This window comes from Erpetoichthys calabaricus, chromosome 10, assembly GCF_900747795.2.
Source record: "Erpetoichthys calabaricus chromosome 10, fErpCal1.3, whole genome shotgun sequence".
Lineage (NCBI taxonomy): Eukaryota > Metazoa > Chordata > Cladistia > Polypteriformes > Polypteridae > Erpetoichthys > Erpetoichthys calabaricus.
In genome coordinates, this window is record NC_041403.2 from 66,879,908 (window position 1) to 66,900,229 (window position 20,322).

At 37.8% G+C, this 20,322-nt stretch overlaps 1 protein-coding gene across 2 annotated transcripts; it reads left to right on the forward strand.

Moving 5' to 3' along the window:
- Nucleotides 1-281: 281 nt before the first annotated feature.
- LOC114659105 (5'-AMP-activated protein kinase subunit beta-2-like) lies at nt 282-20,287 on the forward strand. 2 transcript variants are annotated; one of them, XM_028811360.2, is made up of 8 exons: nt 282-424; nt 8,604-8,849; nt 9,772-9,938; nt 12,547-12,640; nt 12,771-12,885; nt 12,976-13,109; nt 15,556-15,624; nt 17,992-20,287. In XM_028811360.2, the coding sequence occupies exons 2-8, from the start codon at nt 8,679-8,681 to the stop codon at nt 18,067-18,069; spliced, it is 828 nt and encodes a 275-aa protein (XP_028667193.1). In that variant the 5' UTR covers nt 282-424; nt 8,604-8,678; the 3' UTR covers nt 18,070-20,287. The 2 variants fall into 2 exon arrangements, with proteins under 2 accessions (XP_028667193.1, XP_028667192.1); XM_028811359.2 differs by having other exon boundaries at nt 284-530.
- Nucleotides 20,288-20,322: the final 35 nt, after the last annotated feature.

A 20,322-nucleotide genomic window follows, 5' to 3' on the forward strand; every position in this document is an offset into this window, starting at 1 on the left:
AAATCCATGATTGTGTTCTTTGCAATATGTCATTGTGAAAGAGTTATAAAAAATAAACACTAAATTAATATTTTTCCACGAAATGTTCTTTAAAACTCTCATGTAAGCTCAAGAATAAACACTCTACTACTCGACCGCAGCGCGCAGCCGTTTCACGTGGATTTAGTATTATCTATTCCACCTCCAAACGGGAGATGGCACTGTTGCACTAGTCACGCTGTTTCATTATACACGTTAGTAGTGCTCCGTGTAGAACGACTCATAAAATGCTCCCGTGCTGTTTGTCTCTGTAGAGACTCCGTTGTGAGGGTTTCTGTTGTCAAACAGGAATGTGTGCAGAGAAGTGGAGGGGGAGGAGGTGGTCGGTTATTTCCCAGAAGCAACAGGAATGAAGACAGAAATTTAACATAATTTGATAGGTCAGGTAAGTGTTTACAAAGCTCGCAAAAGCTTTTTAAGGTGAAGTACAAGCACCTACCGTGTGGAGGGTGATTCCCTGAGCTTCAGCGGAAACAGCTAATGTAGACACAGTAAGTATGCGGCTTTAAAGTGAAATGTCAGTGAGTATTCGCTTGTTTTGGAAGACCCAAATTTAGCCGGGCATTGTCTGAGTGTCGTCATCAGAGACAACAAACTGCGAACGTGTCTATATTGAAACTACCAACGTGTGTAAGCGGTGCCCCCCGCATGTTTTACCCAGGCTTATTGGAATATATGGTTTTTCTGTGCTTCAAACTCTTAGTGCAGAGAGTTACGGTTTGACTACAGAGATCATAAAAGCTGATGAGCTGTTATTACCCCTTAGAGTGTCCTCCTAAAAGGGAAGAGTGGGAGGCTCCACGCGTTTCAGAAAACGCTTCATTTATAGAAGTCTTTGCTTGTATTGTGTTATTTTCCGTTATACAACCTCAGGGAAACACAAGTCGGTTAGGGTTCTTCGTCACGTGATACTGTTGTTGCTTGACAATTAAAAAAGTGACATTTGCGGCAACAGTCTCTGCGATAGACAAGTTGTGCGCTGCCACCTAGTGGTGCTTGGCTGAATTACATTGGTGCACATTGCTGAATATCTCGCCATCATTCTAGCAACTGGAATATTTTCTCTTCCTTGTAATGCACGGAAGTTATTCACAACAACACTGAAGAAAAAAAGACTCCATAGTGCACGTGTTTGAAGCAGATGAGTTGTATTTAATTTTAACAAAGATGTATCAATCGCGAAAGGCAGAAATGGAATATGCCTTGTTCTGTGTATTTAAGAGCATAGTTAACCAAGATACACTGCTGCCACCATTACGTAAATGATAAAGAACTAATACCAGCACAGAAGTATTAAAATGATGCATACACATCCTGCAGGTCAGGTTGGGGAGCATGCACTGGTACATCGCATTGCTGCACTCACCACATGATGAAACAGCTCGGGATCCCAGTTGGGAAACCCCCAGGCTGAACTGCGGTCCAGTCCCACCCTTCGGAAATGATCATCCATCTGCCACAGCCAGGTGTTATGTGGGCGTCCCCTTGGCCAAGTCCAGCCGCCTGGGTCCACAACAATGAGGATCCTGTGAGCCGGATCACCCATGGGGAACCAAATTTCATTACTTCTTAAAAATGTAAAAAAGGCATTTTCTAAGAACATTCACTAACAGAATATACTGTAGCTGCATTTAAGTAACTCCTCAAAGCCATGGAGGAACTTACTGATTTAGGGTTTTCTTATTTTGCATGAGCATTATCAGGGCCGCTGCTGGCCAAATGGGTGCCCTAAGCAGAAATTTACTTTTGTGCCCCCTCCCCCAAATGTTACGGAAGAAAAATAAAATAAAAAAAAACACCTACTATAGGGGCCAAAATAGAACTTTATTCAAATAAAAGTAAATACATAAATAAATTGTATCATTTATAAATTAAAATTGTAGCTCTACAGCAAAAAATACAAACTAAAATTACACTTTAAATAAAACATTTATAATAAATAAAATAAACAATAATAAACTGAAATAAAATCAACACTGTCATCTGCTGGAGCTTTCCAAAGTTCAAAATTTACAAAGGCACACTTCTGCTTTTTCTTGAGGCAAAGTCGTAAATGAGCTCTTCATATGATAAAGCCTTTGCTAATTCAGAGTTGATGCTGACAATTGCCAGACCACTCATGCGGTCTTGTGCCATAGATGAGCGCAAGTACGTTTTGATGAGCTTCATTTTAGAAAAACTTCGCTCAGCAGAGGCAACAGTTACAGGGAGCGTCACTGCTATGCGCAGAGCAATCCAGAGATTTGGGTACAACTCTTGTAGGTGGTTGTTCAATTATTATCATTTTTGGCCAAATAGGCAGCCGTAACAGAGGTGAGGGCGCGCGCGTCATCACGTGTGCTTAGCCTACTCTGCATTCACCGTAAAATGCAATATATATGTTTATATTTTTGTTTATTTGTATATGTATATTATTAATATTAATTTATTATTATAATATATAAAAACGATTTTTTTGAGCAGCTGGGATGGTGCCCCCCTGGGAGTTGGTGCCCTATGCAGACTGTGTACTCTGCGTATAGGGAGCGGCGGTACTGAGCATTATAGACATCCAGTCATCCATTTTTGTAAACTCTCCTTATCCTGGGCAGGGTGGCAGGGAAGCTGGAGCCCATCTTAGAAAGCACAGGATGCAGGCAGAAACAATCCCAAAACAAGATGCCAGACCATTACATAGTGAGCACAGACAACAGTAAATCATAGAACTACTTATATGTGATTGACATTTTTATGGCAATAAAGTATACTGAAATAATACAACTTGACAGTCCAGCCTTCATAGTGTGTTAGTATTTGTCAAGTTGGCCTCAAAACATTTGCGGTGCAACATTTTGCAGTTGTGATAGCCAGAGCCAGAGATGGGTCTTAAACAGACAATCTTGTGTTTTCAAGCCCAGCTTGTGTTAGTCTTTAACTAGTGTATCTGTAGTTGTTCAGCAGTAGATGTTTTTGACCTCACAAAGCTAGTTAATGTCACTATTAGAGGGATATGCTTGAAGTGTTTTTTATATTCTGCATTCTCTGTTATTTTAACATCTTCAAAACAGCTGGCTATTCATATATTAAACTTGGCCATAACACCAAACATAGTATTCTTTTTCAGTCACCATGTTATACAGTGGGGCAAAAAAGTATTTAGTCAGCCACCAATTGTGCAAGTTCTCCCACTTAAAAAGATGAGAGAGGCCTGTAATTTTCATCATAGGTATACCTCAACTATGAAAGACAAAATGAGAAAAAAAAAATCCAGAAAATCACATTGTCTGATTTTTGAAGAATTTATTTGCAAATTATGGTGGAAAAAAAGTATTTGGTCAATAACAAAACTTCCATTTCAATACTTTGTTATGTACCCTTTGTTGGCAATGACAGAGGTCAAACGTTTTCTGTAAGTCTTCACAAGGTTTTCACACACCGTTGCTGATATTTTGGCCCATTCCTCCATGCAGATCTCCTCTAGAGCAGTGATGTTTTGGGGCTGTCGCTGGGCAACACGGACTTTCAACTCCCTCCAAAGATTTTCTATGGGGTTGAGATCTGGAGACTGGCTAGGCCACTCCAGGACCTTGAAATGCTTATTACGAAGCCACTCCTTTGTTACCCGTGCAGTGTGTTTGGGATCATTGTCATGCTGAAAGACCCAGCCACGTTTCATCTTCAATGCCCTTGCTGATGGAAGGAGGTTTTCACTCAAAATCTTACAATACATGGCCCCATTCATTCTTTCCTTTACACGGATCAGTCGTCCTGGTCCCTTTGCAGAAACACAGCCCCAAAGCACGATGTTTCCACCCCCATGCTTTACAGTAGGTAAGATGTTCTTTGGATGCAACTCAGCATTCTTTCTCCTCCAAACACGACGAGTAGAGTTTTTACCAAAAAGTTCTATTTTGGTTTCATCTGACCATATGACATTCTCCCAATCCTCTTCTGGATCATCCAAATGCTCTCTAGCAAACTTCAGATGGGCCTGCACATGTACTGGCTTAAGCAGGATTTGAGTCCCTGGCGGCGTAGTGTGTTACTGATGGTAGCCTTTGTTACTTTGGTCCCAGCTCTCTGCAGGTCATTCACTAGGCCCCCCCGTGTGGTTCTGGGATTTTTGCTCACCATTCTTGTGATCATTTTGACCCCACGGGGTGAGATCTTGCATGGAGCCCCAGATTGAGGGAGATTATCAGTGGTCTTGTATGTCTTCCATTTTCTAATAATTGCTCCCACAGTTGATTTCTTCACACCAAGCTGCTTACCTATTGCAGATTCAGTCTTCCCATCCTGGTGCAGGTCTACAATTTTGTTTCTGGTGTCCTTTGACAGCTCTTTGGTCTTGGCCATAGTGGAGTTTGGAGTGTGACTGTTTGAGGTTGTGGACAGGTGTCTTTTATATTGATAACGAGTTCAAACAGGTGCCATTAATACAGGTAACGAGTGGAGGACAGAGGAGCCTCTTACAGAAGAAGTTACAGGTCTGTGAGAGCCAGAAATCTTGCTTGTTTGTAGGTGACCAAATACTTATTTTCCACCATAATTTGCAAATATATTCTTTAAAAATCAGACAATGTGATTTTCTGGATTTTTTTTTCTCATTTTGTCTCTCATAGTTGAGGTATACCTATGATGAAAATTACAGGCCTCAACTTGCACAATTGGTGGCTGACTAAATACTTTTTTGCCCCACTGTATTATCACTAGCAGTGCACATTTCTACAGTGTATCAGTAGATGTTGATTTGTAAATTACTGGATCACTGAATTCATACAAGTAATAGTTTGAGTGGGAACAGTATCAAATTTAAAATGATGATGGACCAATAAGGTTAAGGAGTCTATGAGAACAGTTAAAATGTTGTGTATACAATCATCTTCATATCTGCCCTGTCAGATAACCTCAGAAACTACATGGTGGTTTTCAAGTGATTAGTCCATAGGCTGATGTACTTCTAATGGTACCATAATACCTGTATTGTTCATTATATGGGTAAGTTTTTGTCCATAGGAGAGTATTTATATTTATATTCGTGTATATATAAGAGAAAAGGCAATCACCTTCCAGTCCTGGGGAATAAAAGCAGAAGTGAATCAGTTGTTACTATATGAAAAAGGTGAAGTTTGAAACTGTGACTCCAGTATAGAGAGACCACAGTGTTTACTTTGTGGAACCCTGCCATCCACACCTTTCAGTTGCATTTTCATCTAAGAGGGCTTAAAGTTTGTGTTTTTCTGGCCGTATGATACATTATTTCATAACAGAGAATGCTGAGAAAACTACAACATTTATGACCAGTCCTTTGTAATTAAGAGATGCTTTCATTCAGATCATTGGTGGTATTCCATAATATACCACACTCATACTGGCTAGCCGGGGCTGGGTGGTCTCATGGCCTCGGAACCCCTGCAGATTTTTTTTTTTTTCTCTAGCTCTTTTTTTGGACATTGAGCCTTACTTTATTCTTTAGTAATTAGTATTACCTCATTTTATTTTTATATTTTTTCTTTTTTTTCATTCTTCATCTTGTAAAGCACATTGAGCTACATCATTTGTATGGAAATGCACCATATAAATGTTGTTGGTTCAATCACAGTCTCCGAATAACTGAACATGCCTGTCTGTTGAGACGTGGGTGTATATCTTAGTGCCCAGAGAAGACCCACACTGATGCAGTGAGGTGACTAGGCCAGAAACACAACCTGATAGAAAAACTGGTATTAGAAAAAAAGGAGTGAAGGATGGAAATGATTAACTTTCATGTTGAATTTCGTTATTACATTATAAAGTACACATCTTTAATATAATGTGATGGTTTAGGAAAATACTCCTGTTTGTAAAAAATGTGTGTTTTTCATCACGTTTGTGCTAAATTTCTTTTTTGTCTATAATACATACAGTACATTTGGTAAATATTAATGTTGTCAGTGTTGCCGTGTCTCTCATCTGCTAAAATTAGATTAAATGGCAATTGTCACACTAAGGTTTTCTGACTAAAATATTCATTTTCTCAGTTATAGTTAAACAACATACAAATTATTGTCTTTATTTTAATGCAGTGTAATTCAAGTGGACTCAGTCACAAAATATTTTAAAAAATCAAACAAAATGAGGTAATAACAAAGGTTCAGGTGTAAGAAGAGTGAGCAGATGTTTGGGCCTCATCTCAAGTTTAAATAGCAGGAACAAAAAAGGCAGCAGTGTCCAGTTATCCGGAGATAACTGGCAAACTAAATGGAGTACATTTATCTTACTAGGAATTTAAAACAGTTCCTCACTGTGTTTACATAGTTTTTTTTTTCCTAATTAAAAATTTTAATTGGTGCATTTTTTTTTTTTTACAAAATCTCCATTTAACACTAGAATTACCAGAGTCTACGAAAAAACTCGTAGATCCGGCCCACCTTAAAACCGTTCTCACCTCTCTTTTGTCTTCTAAATGTGCCGATTAAGAGGAGCAGCGAGCAGCCGGCAATTCCATCCCCCACCGTCGCAGAACGTTCACTAAGTTTTCCCAGCTCATGGCTTGTTTGATTATCTGTGAGTGACTGAACTGCTGGAGTTTTAGAATGAAAATAATAGATCGCTATTTGGAATACATGCATTTCATGCATGTTCCGTTTCTACAGTAATCTGTGTAAACACATTGCTAAAACAGAAACCTTTTCATATTTTAGTAATAAATGTTACAAAATGTAGGCATAAACTATAGAATCTGTGAAGCCTGAAATCCAAACATCAAATAAACATTTTCACAAAAAGTTCAAGGATGCTACAACAGCTTCCGTGGCTTAACGCTACGGTTTGCTGACTTGGGGCACAACAGCCCTGTCGTGCTACAGAGACGTGAGTTCGATTCCCAGCTTTGAAGAACGTGTTTTTTTTTTTTTTTTTCCTCAAACGGACATTGAATTTATAAATTGGTATGCACTGTAAATCGTTATCTTTAAAATGTCAATCGCGGTTATTTCTGTTGATTAATTCATGCTTTTTTACTTAGAGTCAGAACAGGAGCTTTTTCTGCTTATTCAGCTTCTGATCTGACTCAAACAGTGCCAGTATAACTTCACACCCGATCTGACGCTGTTCGTTTTCAAATAATATTGCATTACTTCGACGATGTTTTCTGATTGGTACTATTCGCGTCATGAAATGATTTCTTCAGAACGTCACATATATTTGTCTCTTTCTTTTTTTAAAATGTGCGTTGTAGCACGCAGCAACTGGCCACCTGCATGTTCTTGCGCACACTGAATAAGACTGCGCTATATGCAATCATCAGATTCAAATGTTAACAGTTATATAGCACAGAATGGAAATCAGCAGTTCTTAGCATTGCACCACGCAAGCTGTCATATCAACCGCCTACTGTAACTTGCTTTCTTTTTTCTTCGGTTATAGTCTTGAATAAAAGTGCACCTGTTTTGTTATACTTTTACATCAACATATGTTCCTGTGTTTGAGCTACATGGACATGCTCAAAAAATACACGTATAATGCCACGAAAAGTGCATGCAGACACTTCAGTACACTGCAGAGCTTTAGCGCGTCTTTATGTGAAAACAGCAGTATCAGATGGGGAGTGTCTGATGATTGCATATAGTGCTGAAGTTACTGCTCTTTACTAGGCTTTCCTCTGCATGTCCGGGAGTACAAAAGAAACAGCATACAGCAACACGTGGGAACTGGCAATATTGGGGGAAAAAAACACGTGGTCGTATGTATCGTGATACACTGCAGAACTGTAGAGCGTCTTTATGTGAAAACAGCAGTGTCAGGTGGGGGGCGGTAGGGAAGTATCCTGAACGCGACTGAGACAATGAAAAGTGAATTTAAAAAAAAAATAAAGCTAACCTTTACAAATATCATAAATTACACTGGCTGTTACAGACTGAAATCAAATGCATCTTTTTATTCTAAAATAGTGAAAATAAGAACACTTCTGCAGGATCGAACTCACGACCTTTGGATTCCCAGTCAGAAACTGATACTGTTGCGCCACGGAAGCAGTGATAGCTAATGCGTGTTAAAGTCGCAAACTAAGGCGGCTTTTTTTGGCGGTGGCTTTTTTTTTTTGTACCTTTTGTGAAAGTGTTTCTTTGATATTTGGACTTCAGGCTTCATACATTATATAGTTTATGCCTACATTTTGTCATTTGCTACTAGAATATTGTAAACCGTTTCTGTTTTAACAATGTGTTTACACAGATTACTGTAGAAATGCAACACATATGAAATGCGTGTGTTGCAAATAACAGTCTATTATTTCTACTCTAAAACTCCACTTCACTCCCAGATAATCAATCAAGGCATGAGCTGGGAAAAGCTTGTTTACGTTCTAAGTCGTTGGGGGGATGGAATAGCCGGCTGCTGGCAGCTTGTCTTTATCAGTACATTTAGATGACAAAAGACGCTGGCGGAGAGGTGAGAAGGGTTTTCAGAAGCGATTTAAGGTGGGCCGGATCTACAAGTTTTTTCGTAGGCTCTGGTAATTCTAGTGTTAAAGACAAATCTGTATTATATGCTAAAATAGACAGACATCAAAATATCTCTTTTTGGTTTTTTTTTTTGTTTTACAGTTTAAAGTGGACTGCCCTCTATACCTGTATCCCTTTAGACGTATTCAGAGCAGCTGAAGCGAGCAGTTATCAGAAATGGGAAACACCTCTAGTGACCGTGGAACAAGTGACCGTCATGGAGCAAAATCGCACCGTACTGATGGGGCTTCAAGTACTCCACCTGCTAAAGATCATGAGCAGAACAAAAGTATGACAGACAGCACTGATGATCCGAACATCTTCAATATGCATACTGTAGAAAGAAAGGTGCTGAGAGTGACATTTTATTTGAATGAACAGCTTGCTCAAATTCATTGATGTGGAATTTTTTTATTATCTCAGAAATCTGTCAGTTTGTAAGATGTCAGGGAGTATGTACCTTTTTACTACATCGTAGAGTGCAGTCAGACATTCAAAAATTCTACAAATGAAAAATATCGTTTACCAGATTATGTTTAAAGGTGAGTTTAGTGTTCAATTGGTTGAACAACACAAAAAAAATCTACTAGTAAACTGGGCAAAAGATATTGCTAGTATGAGCAGCAGCATATTGCTTCTAGTTGATACACAAGTTAGAAGAAAATGAATTCTTTTAGGGATAAACTGCACAGATCCCCACTTTAAGCTGTGCCTTATTCAGCTCCCCTCATACAATCTGATGTTCAGTTTAAAATCACAATGTTGCCAAGTTTGTTCCACGTTCTTTAGTGTTTTTGTGTTTTATAGTAAACTGCTATATCTTTGTGGCATTAGCTTACAGACAAAAACATGATGACCTAAGCAGTACTGTCCATTCATTATATAGTTCAGACTAGAATTTTCAGCAAAGAATCTTACTAATGGTGTATGCCAAAGTTGAGGTAGATCACCTTATTATATCAGGAATAGCTACCGATCTGCTTTCATTATGTGGATAACCAGCTGCACTTTCCTTCCTTCTCTACTTTCTAAAAATGGCGCCTTTGTGTAGTTTCCTGTGCTCAGCTCTGTCCAGTCAGTCAAAGATATATTTTTGTAAATGCTTATTTTTCTTCAGTAAGTATATAAGGTACATGGCCTTCAGTGACATGAATACAGATGTGTTGGATTTGCAGATACATGTAACACTCCCTAGCTTTATCTACCATTTTAAAAAGATGAAATTGAATTATGAAATTGCTTTTTGTTATAATGTATTTAAATGTTTTAGCCTTCAGGTGAGAAGGAATTCATGCAATTTATGCCAGATTCAGAGGATACAGTCAAACCTACACAACAAGCTCGGCCTACTGTGATCCGTTGGAGCGGAGGTGGGAAAGAAGTGTATATTGCTGGCTCCTTCAACAATTGGAGTACTAAGATCCCACTCAATAAAAGGTAAACAATTAATATATTAATGTCCACAATTTTGCAGAGTGTGTTTCTGTGCTTGTACCTTAGGTGATTTAGAGCAGTCATGAACAGCTGACTCCTGAAGCTTTTCATATTCTTCATATTCTGTGTGGTTGTTATTTTGCAGATGGAGAAACAAGTTGTTGTTGAGCTGTCTTTAATGGCAACTGATTTGATATAGTTTGCAGATTGCTGTCTTTTGAGCAACATCAGTCTTTTCAAAGCAAAACCATCTCCAAGCGAGTGAGGATGATCCACCTCTTGCAATTAAATCTAACGACTTAGATTGTGAGGCTTTTTTTATCCCCTGGCGCTGTTTCCTCATTCATTTTTAGGCCGCTTAACTAACTTGTGGTGCGCAGACTGTACATGCCTATGTACTCGCTTTGTGCACACGCAGTAGTCTACTCCTGTTAGGTTACATGAGACAGTGAATGCGAGAACGCTCAAGGCATGTTTTTGATTAGTTATTACTAAGTGACATGATAATTTCAGCCCGTGCATTGTTAAAACAACAATTAAGATATTGTCGTAGACAGTACATATCACACACTCCTCACTGTGATCCTGCATTAGATTAAGCAGGATTGACAATGTATGTACAGGTGCTGGTCATAAAATTAGAATATCATGACAAAGTTGATTTATTTCAGTAATTCCATTCAAAAAGTGAAACTTGTATATTAGATTCATTCATTACACACAGACTGATGTATTTCAAATGTTTATTTCTTTTAATGTTGATGATTATAACTGACAACTAATAAAAGTCCCAAATTCAGTATCTCGGAAAATTAGAATATCAATTAAGACCAATGGAAAAAAGGATTTTTAGAAATGTTGGCCAACTGAAAGGTATGAACATGAAAAGTATGAGCATGTACAGCACTCAATATTTAGTTGGGGCTCCTTTGGCCTGGATTACTGCAGCAATGCGGCGTGGCATGGAGTCGATCAGTCTGTGGCACTGCTCAGGTGTTGTGAGAGCCCATGTTGCTCTGATAGTGGCCTTCAGCTCTTCTGAATTGTTGGGTCTGGCGTATTACATCTTCCTCTTCACTAAAGGTCAGGCGAGTTTGCTGGCCAATCAAGAACAGGGATACCATGGTCCTTAAACCAGGTACTGGTAGCTTTGGCACTGTGTGCAGGTGCCAGGTCCTGTTGGAAAATTAAATCTGTATCTCCATAAAGTTCGTCAGCAGCAGGAAGCATGAAGTGCTCTAAAACTTCCTGGTAGATGGCTATGTTGACCTTGGACCTCAGAAAACACAATGGACCAACACCAGCAGATGACATGGCACCCCAAACCATCACTGACTGTGGAAACTTTACACTGGACCTCACGCAACGTGGATTCTGTGCCTCTCCTCTCTTCCTCCAGACTCTGGGAACTTGATTTCCAAAGGAAATGCAAAATTTACTTTCATCAGAAAGCAGCAGTCCAGTCCTTTTTGTCTTTAGCCCAGGCGAGACGCTTCTGACGCTGTCTCTTGTTCAAGAGTGGCTTAACACAAGGAATGCGACAGCTGAAACCCATGTCTTGCATACGTCTGTGCGTGGTGGTTCTTGAAGCACTGACTCCAGCTGCAGTCCACTCTTTGTGAATCTCCCCCACATTTTTGAATGGGTTTTGTTTCATAATCCTGTCCAGGGTGCGGTTATCCCTATTGCTTGTACACTTTTTTTCTACCACATCTTGTGCTTCCCTTCGCCTCTCTATTAATGTGCTTGGACACAGAGCTCTGTGAACAGCCAGCCTCTTCAGCAATGACCTTTTGTGTCTTGCCCTCCTTGTGCAAGGTGCCAATGGTCGTCTTTTGGACAACTGTCAAGTCAGCAGTCTTCCCCATGATTGTGTAGCCTACAGAACTAGACTGAGAGACCATTTAAAGGCTTTTGCAGGTGTTTTGAGTTAATTAGCTGATTAGAGTGTGGCACCAGGTGTCTTCAATATTGAACCTTTTCACAATATTCTAATTTTCCGAGATACTGAATTTGGGACTTTCATTAGTTGTCAGTAATAATCATCAACATTACAAGAAATAAACATTTGAAATACATTAGTCTGTGTGTAATGGATGAATCTAATATACAAGTTTCACTTTTTGAATGGAATTACTGAAATAAATAAACTTTGTCATGATATTCTAATTTTATGACCAGCACCTGTACAGTAAGTTTAAAACTGGCTGTTTGAAATAGAGTAGGAGAGCAGACAGACAAATGTGTTTCATTTCCATTGTTTGCTTGGCTACAGTGTAAGTAAGTGAGATGGTATACTTGCTATTAAATCTGTTGGAATAGCAGAGTATTAACAAGTGTTTCGCTGAAAAAGGAGGTATGCCTTTGTGCACAATTATTCATTATTACATTTGTCATTTGTTAAAAAAAGTTGCAGTCTTTCAAAGTATATACAAATGCATTACATCTGCTATCTAAAGACGCTATTAGACGTTTTAATTGTACCATATTAATTTTTGACCATAACGTTAACTACCAGGATGAATGCTTTTTATATTGCATTTGCATGTTATATTGCATTTTGACTTTCATAAATCATCTCAGTTGTTCTTATACTTATGCTTGTTTTCAGTCATAATGACTTTGTTGCAATTTTGGATCTACCAGAAGGGGAACATCAGTATAAATTCTTTGTGGATGGACAATGGGTTCATGATCCATCAGAGGTAAGACTTTGTCAAATGTTATTTATTTTCTTTTTTTAAATTGCTTTATCTCTCGTCACTGTTTACTTTGCATGTTTGAGATTTTGCTAGTTACACGTGTTTTTCTTTATATCCTATCCTTCAAATTCAGCCAGTGGTTACCAGTCAGTTGGGAACTATCAACAACTTAATACAAGTTAAGAAGTCTGACTTTGAGGTGTTTGATGCCTTAAAAGTGGATTCACTTGAATGCTCTGATTCATCAGGTAAATTAGATTTTTTTTTGTTACAATATTCAAAATCTAAAAACATTGTGAGGCTGATTAACATCAACTGTTTTTCCTTCCTGTGTCCAGATCTTTCGAGTTCACCCCCAGGCCCCTATGGCCAGGAAGTTTACACATTTCGGCTTGAGGAACGGTTTAAGTCCCCGCCAATTCTACCTCCACATCTCTTACAGGTGATACTTAACAAGGACACCAACATTTCTGTAAGTTCATCATAATTTGTTACACCTTAATTCAGGCAGGCCTTGAGTTAAGAACAAGTTCTGTAGACGTTCATTACTCATTTTTTATGTAAGCTGGAAATTGCACTGTAAATTTCTATTAATGTAAAAATGTGACTTAGAACAACTTTTTCTTTAATTTAGCTTTTTTAAGATATATTAAGTATTGTTTTTTTCTTTTTAGAGGGGAAAATATTGAAGATATATTCAGTAACATTTAGTTAAACAGAAAAGGTCTAGCAGCTGTGGGGCATCTGTTGGTGAAGATAGATTCACTGATTTTGACTTTGCCAAAGATGCTGTGATCTTTGTGGAGTCTAAATGTCTGGGAATGTGAGTGTCCTGGATAAAAAACAACATCCAGGCCTTTAATGACCTCTTGGGCACAGCCATCAGCAGTGCTTCTGTCTGCAGAAGGAATGAAGACACCTCATTAAGAGGTTTACTTACCTTGGCAGTGACATTCGTGTCTCTGGTGACTCTTTCTATAAAGTCAGTGGATGGATTAGAAGAGCATAGAGAAGAGGGTCATGAGGTGACTAGAAAGGAGAGTGTGGTGCCCCCAATATCTGGTGACTCTTTCTATACAGTCAGTGGATGGATTAGAAGAGCATAGAGAAGAGGGTCATGAGGTGACTGGAAAGGGGAGTGTGGTGCCCCCAATATCTCTGCAAAAGGACAACTGTCCAAGTCTTTAGAGTCCTGGTGCTTCCTGTTTTGCTATATGGTTGCGAGACAATAACCCTATCCAATGACCTGAAATGAAGACTGGACCGGAGAATCCTTGGGTACCGTTGTTTTGAATTTGTGTCTAACAAGCAGTTGATCATGTAGTCCTGAATGAGGCACATTACCTGTATTGTGAGGCGGTGTAAGTTACGGCACTACGGCTATGTGGCGCGATTCCCCAGGAATGATCCGTCTCAATGGATCCTCATTGCTGAGGACCTGAGTGACTTGACCAGGCCAAGAGGATGACCATGTAACACCTGCTTGCAGCAGATAGATGTTCATTTCTGGAAGGTGGGATTGGCCCACATGTGTGCCTGGGGGTTGCCAACCAGGATTACACAGTGTTTTGTTGTGTGGTGGGTGCTGCAACACTATGTACCAGTGCATGCTTCCCAACTTTCCCTGACCTGACAGATGTTTGATCCTAGACATTTGCTCTGGATAAATAAAAATCATTGGCTTTAGTGAGCATACAGTCTGTCTACAGTGCACTACACAACACACTTGGCTTACATGTTGAGAGTCAATATTTAATTTTATGTAGAACAATTAACGGCATGAATCATCGCAGAATACAGAAAGCAAATATAGTCTGAAACTGTATGCACTATTTTGCATGCTAAATTTAGGTTTTTGTTTTTTTTGGTGTATGTGATTTGTTGTTAGAATTGTATTTTTGGTATATGTTCCGAGGAAATATAAAAGTAAGAATTTAAATTGTACTATGTATTCTGTAAACATGGTAATAAACCTGGAATTATAATTAAATTTACAAGAATTAAAAATCCAGAGAGAAGGTAATATATTTTAAAATCAGTAGAGAAAAAGCCTCACAAGCAGACCTAGGAAAGAATTCCAGTGAGTAGGAGTGATAACACCGAGTGATCATTTGATTGAGTGTTTGAACAGTACAAAGTATTTTGATATTCTTATTTTACAAGACCAGAGCACAACATTCATTTACAGATATAGCTAAAGCAAAACAGAAGACAACATTATGCAGAGCACAAATGCACAAAGTTAAATACAAATGGACTCCATAAACTATGTACATATCAGTAAATGAATATTGCTATTTAAAGGATTTTAAAGTAAATTAGCATGTTGAATAAATTAGTTTAAAACTATAAACATCATAATTTGGGACCAAATGGCAGTGGAGAAGAGTAAAGCAAAAATCATAGACTATGCACATTTTTCTCTGACACCAGAATTTATAAATGCATATCTGCTCTAAAATGCCAGTTTATTGTCAGCAAGGAAAACCAGATTATAAAATGACAGTGAGATCAAATCCTTTGACAGAACACTAAAACAATGTTTACAAGTAATATGAATGCCCAACGTTTTACTTGGTAATAAAATAGTCGAGCACAAATCTGAAGGCTTTGAATCCCAGCCCAGGCATTGTCAGTGAGGAATCTGCATAATTTCCCAGTGTCATACGTGGGTTTTTCACCAAATACAGTACTCCAGTTTAGATTGTGATATTAATTGGTGATTCTGTAGTGGCCCTTTATACTTGAATGTGAGTTGCCCAGCAATGTCTTGAATCAACGTGTAGGGTTCTCCAGGGCTGCTGGGACAGGGTTCTTCTTCTATGGCTCTGAAATAGATTATGTAGGTTTTGATAATGGGTGGATGGAACATCTCAATTTTTTTTAGCATTTCAAGAGTATGTTTCTTTTCCTTCTAGTGTGACCCTGCCTTGTTGCCTGAACCAAACCATGTAATGCTAAATCATCTCTACGCACTGTCAATAAAGGTATGGTTTTATTTTCACGAAATATTGCATTTTGTAAGATTGTTGGGAAGATTAACATTTAAACAGGTTTAAAGCATTGTAAAAGAGTTTTAGGCTTATTGCAAAGTAAGGATTCCCACCTTTTTGCAATAATGGTTTACGCAAATTTCCGAAATCATGCTTAGGCACAAGATAGTTTGTGTCAGGTGTAGAACATTCATTATTTTTATTTTCTGTATCTTGGTCCTGTGTAGCACTTATGGCCATTCCTGTATAAATATTTAAAGTTTCGATCTTTCATTCGTTCAGAGTTTTGAAGTGTTACTAAGAGAAGAGTGATTATAACTGGTTCCTTACCAGGCTCTTCATGCACTAGTCCTAGTCTTTAGAGGTTATACACATTCTATACCAGTAAATAACTATTAGTATCCCATTTTTTATTTATTTTTGTCCCCTATGGAGAACAAATGCACTTGATCACATGCGTTATGTAGTCATTGGCTCTATCAGTTAATATTCATTTATAAGTATGTCCACCATTTATTTAAGTGTATTTTTCATTTTTCCAGTAACAAAATTCTCAGCCAAGGTATACCAGGAGTCTCTAGTTTCAAGGTTTCGTTCATTTCAGTCCTTACTTTTTCCGAATTTGAAACAGTCAGTGCCCTGGTTAAATGAGAAGTGTTTCTCTGTTGTGTGCCTTGGGCCCATCTTAATTTTGTCCCTTTTTTATGGTCGTCCCAGGTCACATGACTGCAAGAAGCAGAAAGCTATTTACACGAGACCTTACTGGGCTGGCACATCTCTTGCAAACTTACATTTGCCTTCCTAAAAAAAGAATTTGGAAGATTTTGTCTGTTCTGTTATGGTCTCGCCCTGCTCCTGCCAAACTGTGACATAAATTTTAGACGGCAAATTAATGTAAAGTGAAATTTTGAGGATTGTAATTGAAGAATACTTGATTTTTGCACATATCTGTGAAATATACCAGAGGAGGAACTGTACCCTTTTATTTTTGGCTTGCTGCGTTGTACACTTTTGGGGCTGTAGGCCGCCTGCATGCTTGAGAAAGGCAGGGGGGACCACCAAGCACACCAATCAGCAGTTTACCTGTAAGCTGCTAATTTGCAGTGAAGGTGCTGCATTTTCAAATGATTGGTAAAAACTCCGCTGAAGTTATAGCTGGAATGGTTTAAATATAAGATAATGAGTCTTTTTTTTTTGCTTGCTGGGCACTTCCCCTGGTGTTCATTTCTTAGGAGAAAAATGTAAATAGTGTAGTTTTGAATTGCAGAACATTTTCCAGAGTTTATATGCCAACTCTTTAATGAAAACTCCTTTAAAAAAAATCTGACTCATAGGATGGAGCTTTTAATGTACAGTGTAATCAAAAAATCCCTCGACTTCTTGATTACAAAGGAACTGACTTATTGGTAATTCAAGAGTTCGTACTCGAGCCAGTACAGAATGGACTACAAAGCTAAGCATGTGTGTTAAATTTATATTTTCAATGTTGATTAAAGGGTAAAGAGCACTTTTAATTGTTTGTTTTTTTAGAATAATGATAGATATGTGTACATGTAAGAGATACTGTGGTGTTTAATCATTGTGGGATTTGGGAATAGAGTTGACTGCATTTTAATGGAGGAACAGTTGGATATTGTTAATATGTGCTACAAAAACTCAAATTGCAGCTTTAGTGCAGTCAATTTCCAATAAAGGTTTTACCGTTAACTTAAACAAACTGGTATACTTGTGAAAACAATAATGTCACATATTCAGCGGTGACCTCTACAGCGTATCTGCGTTCCACCCACCGTGACGTTACCCTTAGATTCCGCTGTATGTAAATTATAATTTAACAAGAGGTTGTTGCATCACCCGAGGGGCTCCTTCAAAAGGGGGAATCAGAGAATGTAAGAAGGAAACGATCTCTTTCAGAAATGAGTGTGGGCATGAGGAGAACATTATGAGGTGGATTAGTGACTACCAACACCAATCAGCTGCCTCACTAATGATTGAAGTGTGTCACATTAATATAATTATGCCATCAACTATTTTTATATTTGTAGCTAATTTAGATCACTTTGCAGAGATCGGTTTTCATTTTGACATTTAAGAGTCTTTTTCTGTTGATTAGTGTCAGAAAAAGTAAAATGAAATTGACAGCACTTTAGTGTTATTTACTAATTTAATATGAAATGCTCCAACTGTGTGTGTGAGTTTTATAGATGGATGACATGTTGCTGTTCATTTGCTATTATCATAAGATCCAAAGGATTTTTCATTATGTAAAAGTCACACAGTAACAGTGATATTGACATTTATACTCCTATTGCACTGTTTCTGCATCTGTAACTAAATTGTTTATTTTGAATTCTTTTCCAGGATGGGGTGATGGTGCTGAGTGCTACTCATAGATATAAGAAGAAGTATGTCACTTCATTACTGTACAAGCCTATCTGACGTGACAGCCTGTGCTGCTTTCCTGGCATGTTACTAAAAAATCAGTATCACCGCGGTTTGCTGAGATTGCACTGAAGCTAGTTTACAGTAGTTTTTGTGAGGCCTGCACCAACTTAGCTTTGTTCATATTCACGAGGTATTTAACTCTGTTTTACAAGTATCTTTCATTGAACCTACATGTGTCTGGTTCCTGCAACTAAAGGAACCGTTTGTTCAGAGTGGATCTTTTAATTTTTTTTTTTTTAATTAAATTACCAAAGTTGTTATTTATTGATAAAAAAAGTTAAAGCCATATTTCTTGGCATAAAAATGGTTAGCATTAGATTTAGTCATTTGTTTCAGGATGATAATGATGCAGTCCAACAGAATAAGAATTGTTCCTTTTTTGTGTAATCATTTAACTTAGAATGTGATTGTTTTTGATAAGAATACCAAAAATGTGTGATAGGTTGTTCAAAGGGACTGATTTTGACAAATGAAACTGAAAGAGATTTAAAATAATTGTATTATTAGTGAGTTTTTTAGTATTACTGAAGTATTTTTTTAAGGTGACAACAGTGAATGATATAGTTGACTCCCTTCCCCCATACATGACAGAATAATTGTGCTCCAGATTTTATGATTTTAAATCATTCAAAAAAATGTTGGGGACAATGATTTCATTGAGTTTGCATTTTTCTGTTTTCATATAGAAATCTGTACTGTTCCTGTATTTTTAAATATTACATAGACATGACTGCTTGCATTTTTTAAAGAAAAAACATTTTAATATGTTGAGAACTGGAAAGTCTCTAAAAGTCACTTTTGCAAGAGTGTGAATTTGTTAGATTAAATAATAAGTAAGCTTATAATACAGTTGGGTGTAGCTGTGTTTGAAAAGCAGGCATGTGTGCCCTCTTGACTCCGTCTCTCTCTGATTTAAATTTGTGAGCAGTGTTACTATGTGTTTACCCAGCATTGGCCATTTTAAATTCTGCCATTTCCCCAATTGTTATAATTGAATGTTCTATATTTTGGATGCATTAAATTCTGGACACATACAGTGTCATCTTGCCCAAGAAAAGGGACAAGTGTGCTGCAGCCAAAGAATTGTGTGGCCTGTGACTGTTTAATGCGTTGACTGGGAATTCATTTCCTTGGTGGCAACAGTACATTGACATTTGGAGTTTCACCACATTTAATTTAAATGAGTTACACCAGGAGACAAGCGTTATCTTAGAGGACATCGATTCTTCTATTTAATGTAACTATTTTTTAACTCGCAATTTTTTTTCTCTCAACAGCAGCAGCAGCCCAAAAGTATTTGCAATATGTATTACTGTTTAATTCCCTGGCCCAAGACAGATCATGTGTAAAGATGAGCGTAGCATGTATGTCAGTGGCGTGGGGCAGGCCTGTCGTAAATTGTTGGCACTTTATGTGTAATTGGAATGTTAAGATACTATGCAAATGACACAATGATGTACTGTACTTGAAGAGTGTCGGGATTCTCCTAGGTTTGTTTTTTTTTTTTTTTTTTTTTGGTAGTGGGAGCTTGACTATTTTTTGTCTTTGTTTATTACGGGTGTTTTAATGCATACATTTTGACCTTACTAAAGTGTTGATCATGCCTGGATGGATTGTACTATAATATATGAATTTTTAATGGACATTTGGTACACGAATGAAGGAATGTAGATGAATGTGTCATTGCTGTGAATCTATATTTTTGGATTTGCTTTGAAAAATGATGGGTGTCACAAATCTTAAAAACAGAGAGGTCCTTGTGCTGTTGAAAAATTCTTGGTAAGTTCTTTCAATGGAATTTAAAAGGGAAATTGAGTGAGATCATGATGGCTCATTGCCAACGTAATTATCTGATTTGTTGAAACCTATGTGAGTTCAAGTTAACTGTTTACATATATATTTATGAAACATTTTTACATAATAAAATCTATTAACATTTCAGAGCTTTATTTGGCCATACGTCTCACTGGGGGTGAACATGACTGTGTTGTACACTCAGCAGCTGAATGTGTCCTATCTGTTCAAACCAATCCCACATGAAACAAATGTCCTGCTTATACATTTCATGTCTGCTCCCTCAGGAATGGACTGTGTGCTGATAACGTTGCTTTGTTTGGGATGTGTATTTATTTGTACTACGTTGTCATTACACTACAGAATATTAAAAAAAAAATGAATTGCAACAGTAACGCAATAAATGACTTTGATTCAACTATTCTTGTTCAATTTGAAGTTCCTATATGCATT

Coding starts and splice junctions, on each gene's coding strand:
- LOC114659105 (XM_028811360.2), top strand. CDS start 8,679: ATGGGAAACACCTCTAGTGACCGTGGAACAAGTGACCGTCATGGAGCA. Junction 12,641..12,770: donor GGGTTCATGATCCATCAGAG/GTAAGACTTTGT, acceptor CTTCAAATTCAG/CCAGTGGTTACCAGTCAGTT. Junction 12,886..12,975: donor TGAATGCTCTGATTCATCAG/GTAAATTAGATT, acceptor TCCTGTGTCCAG/ATCTTTCGAGTTCACCCCCA.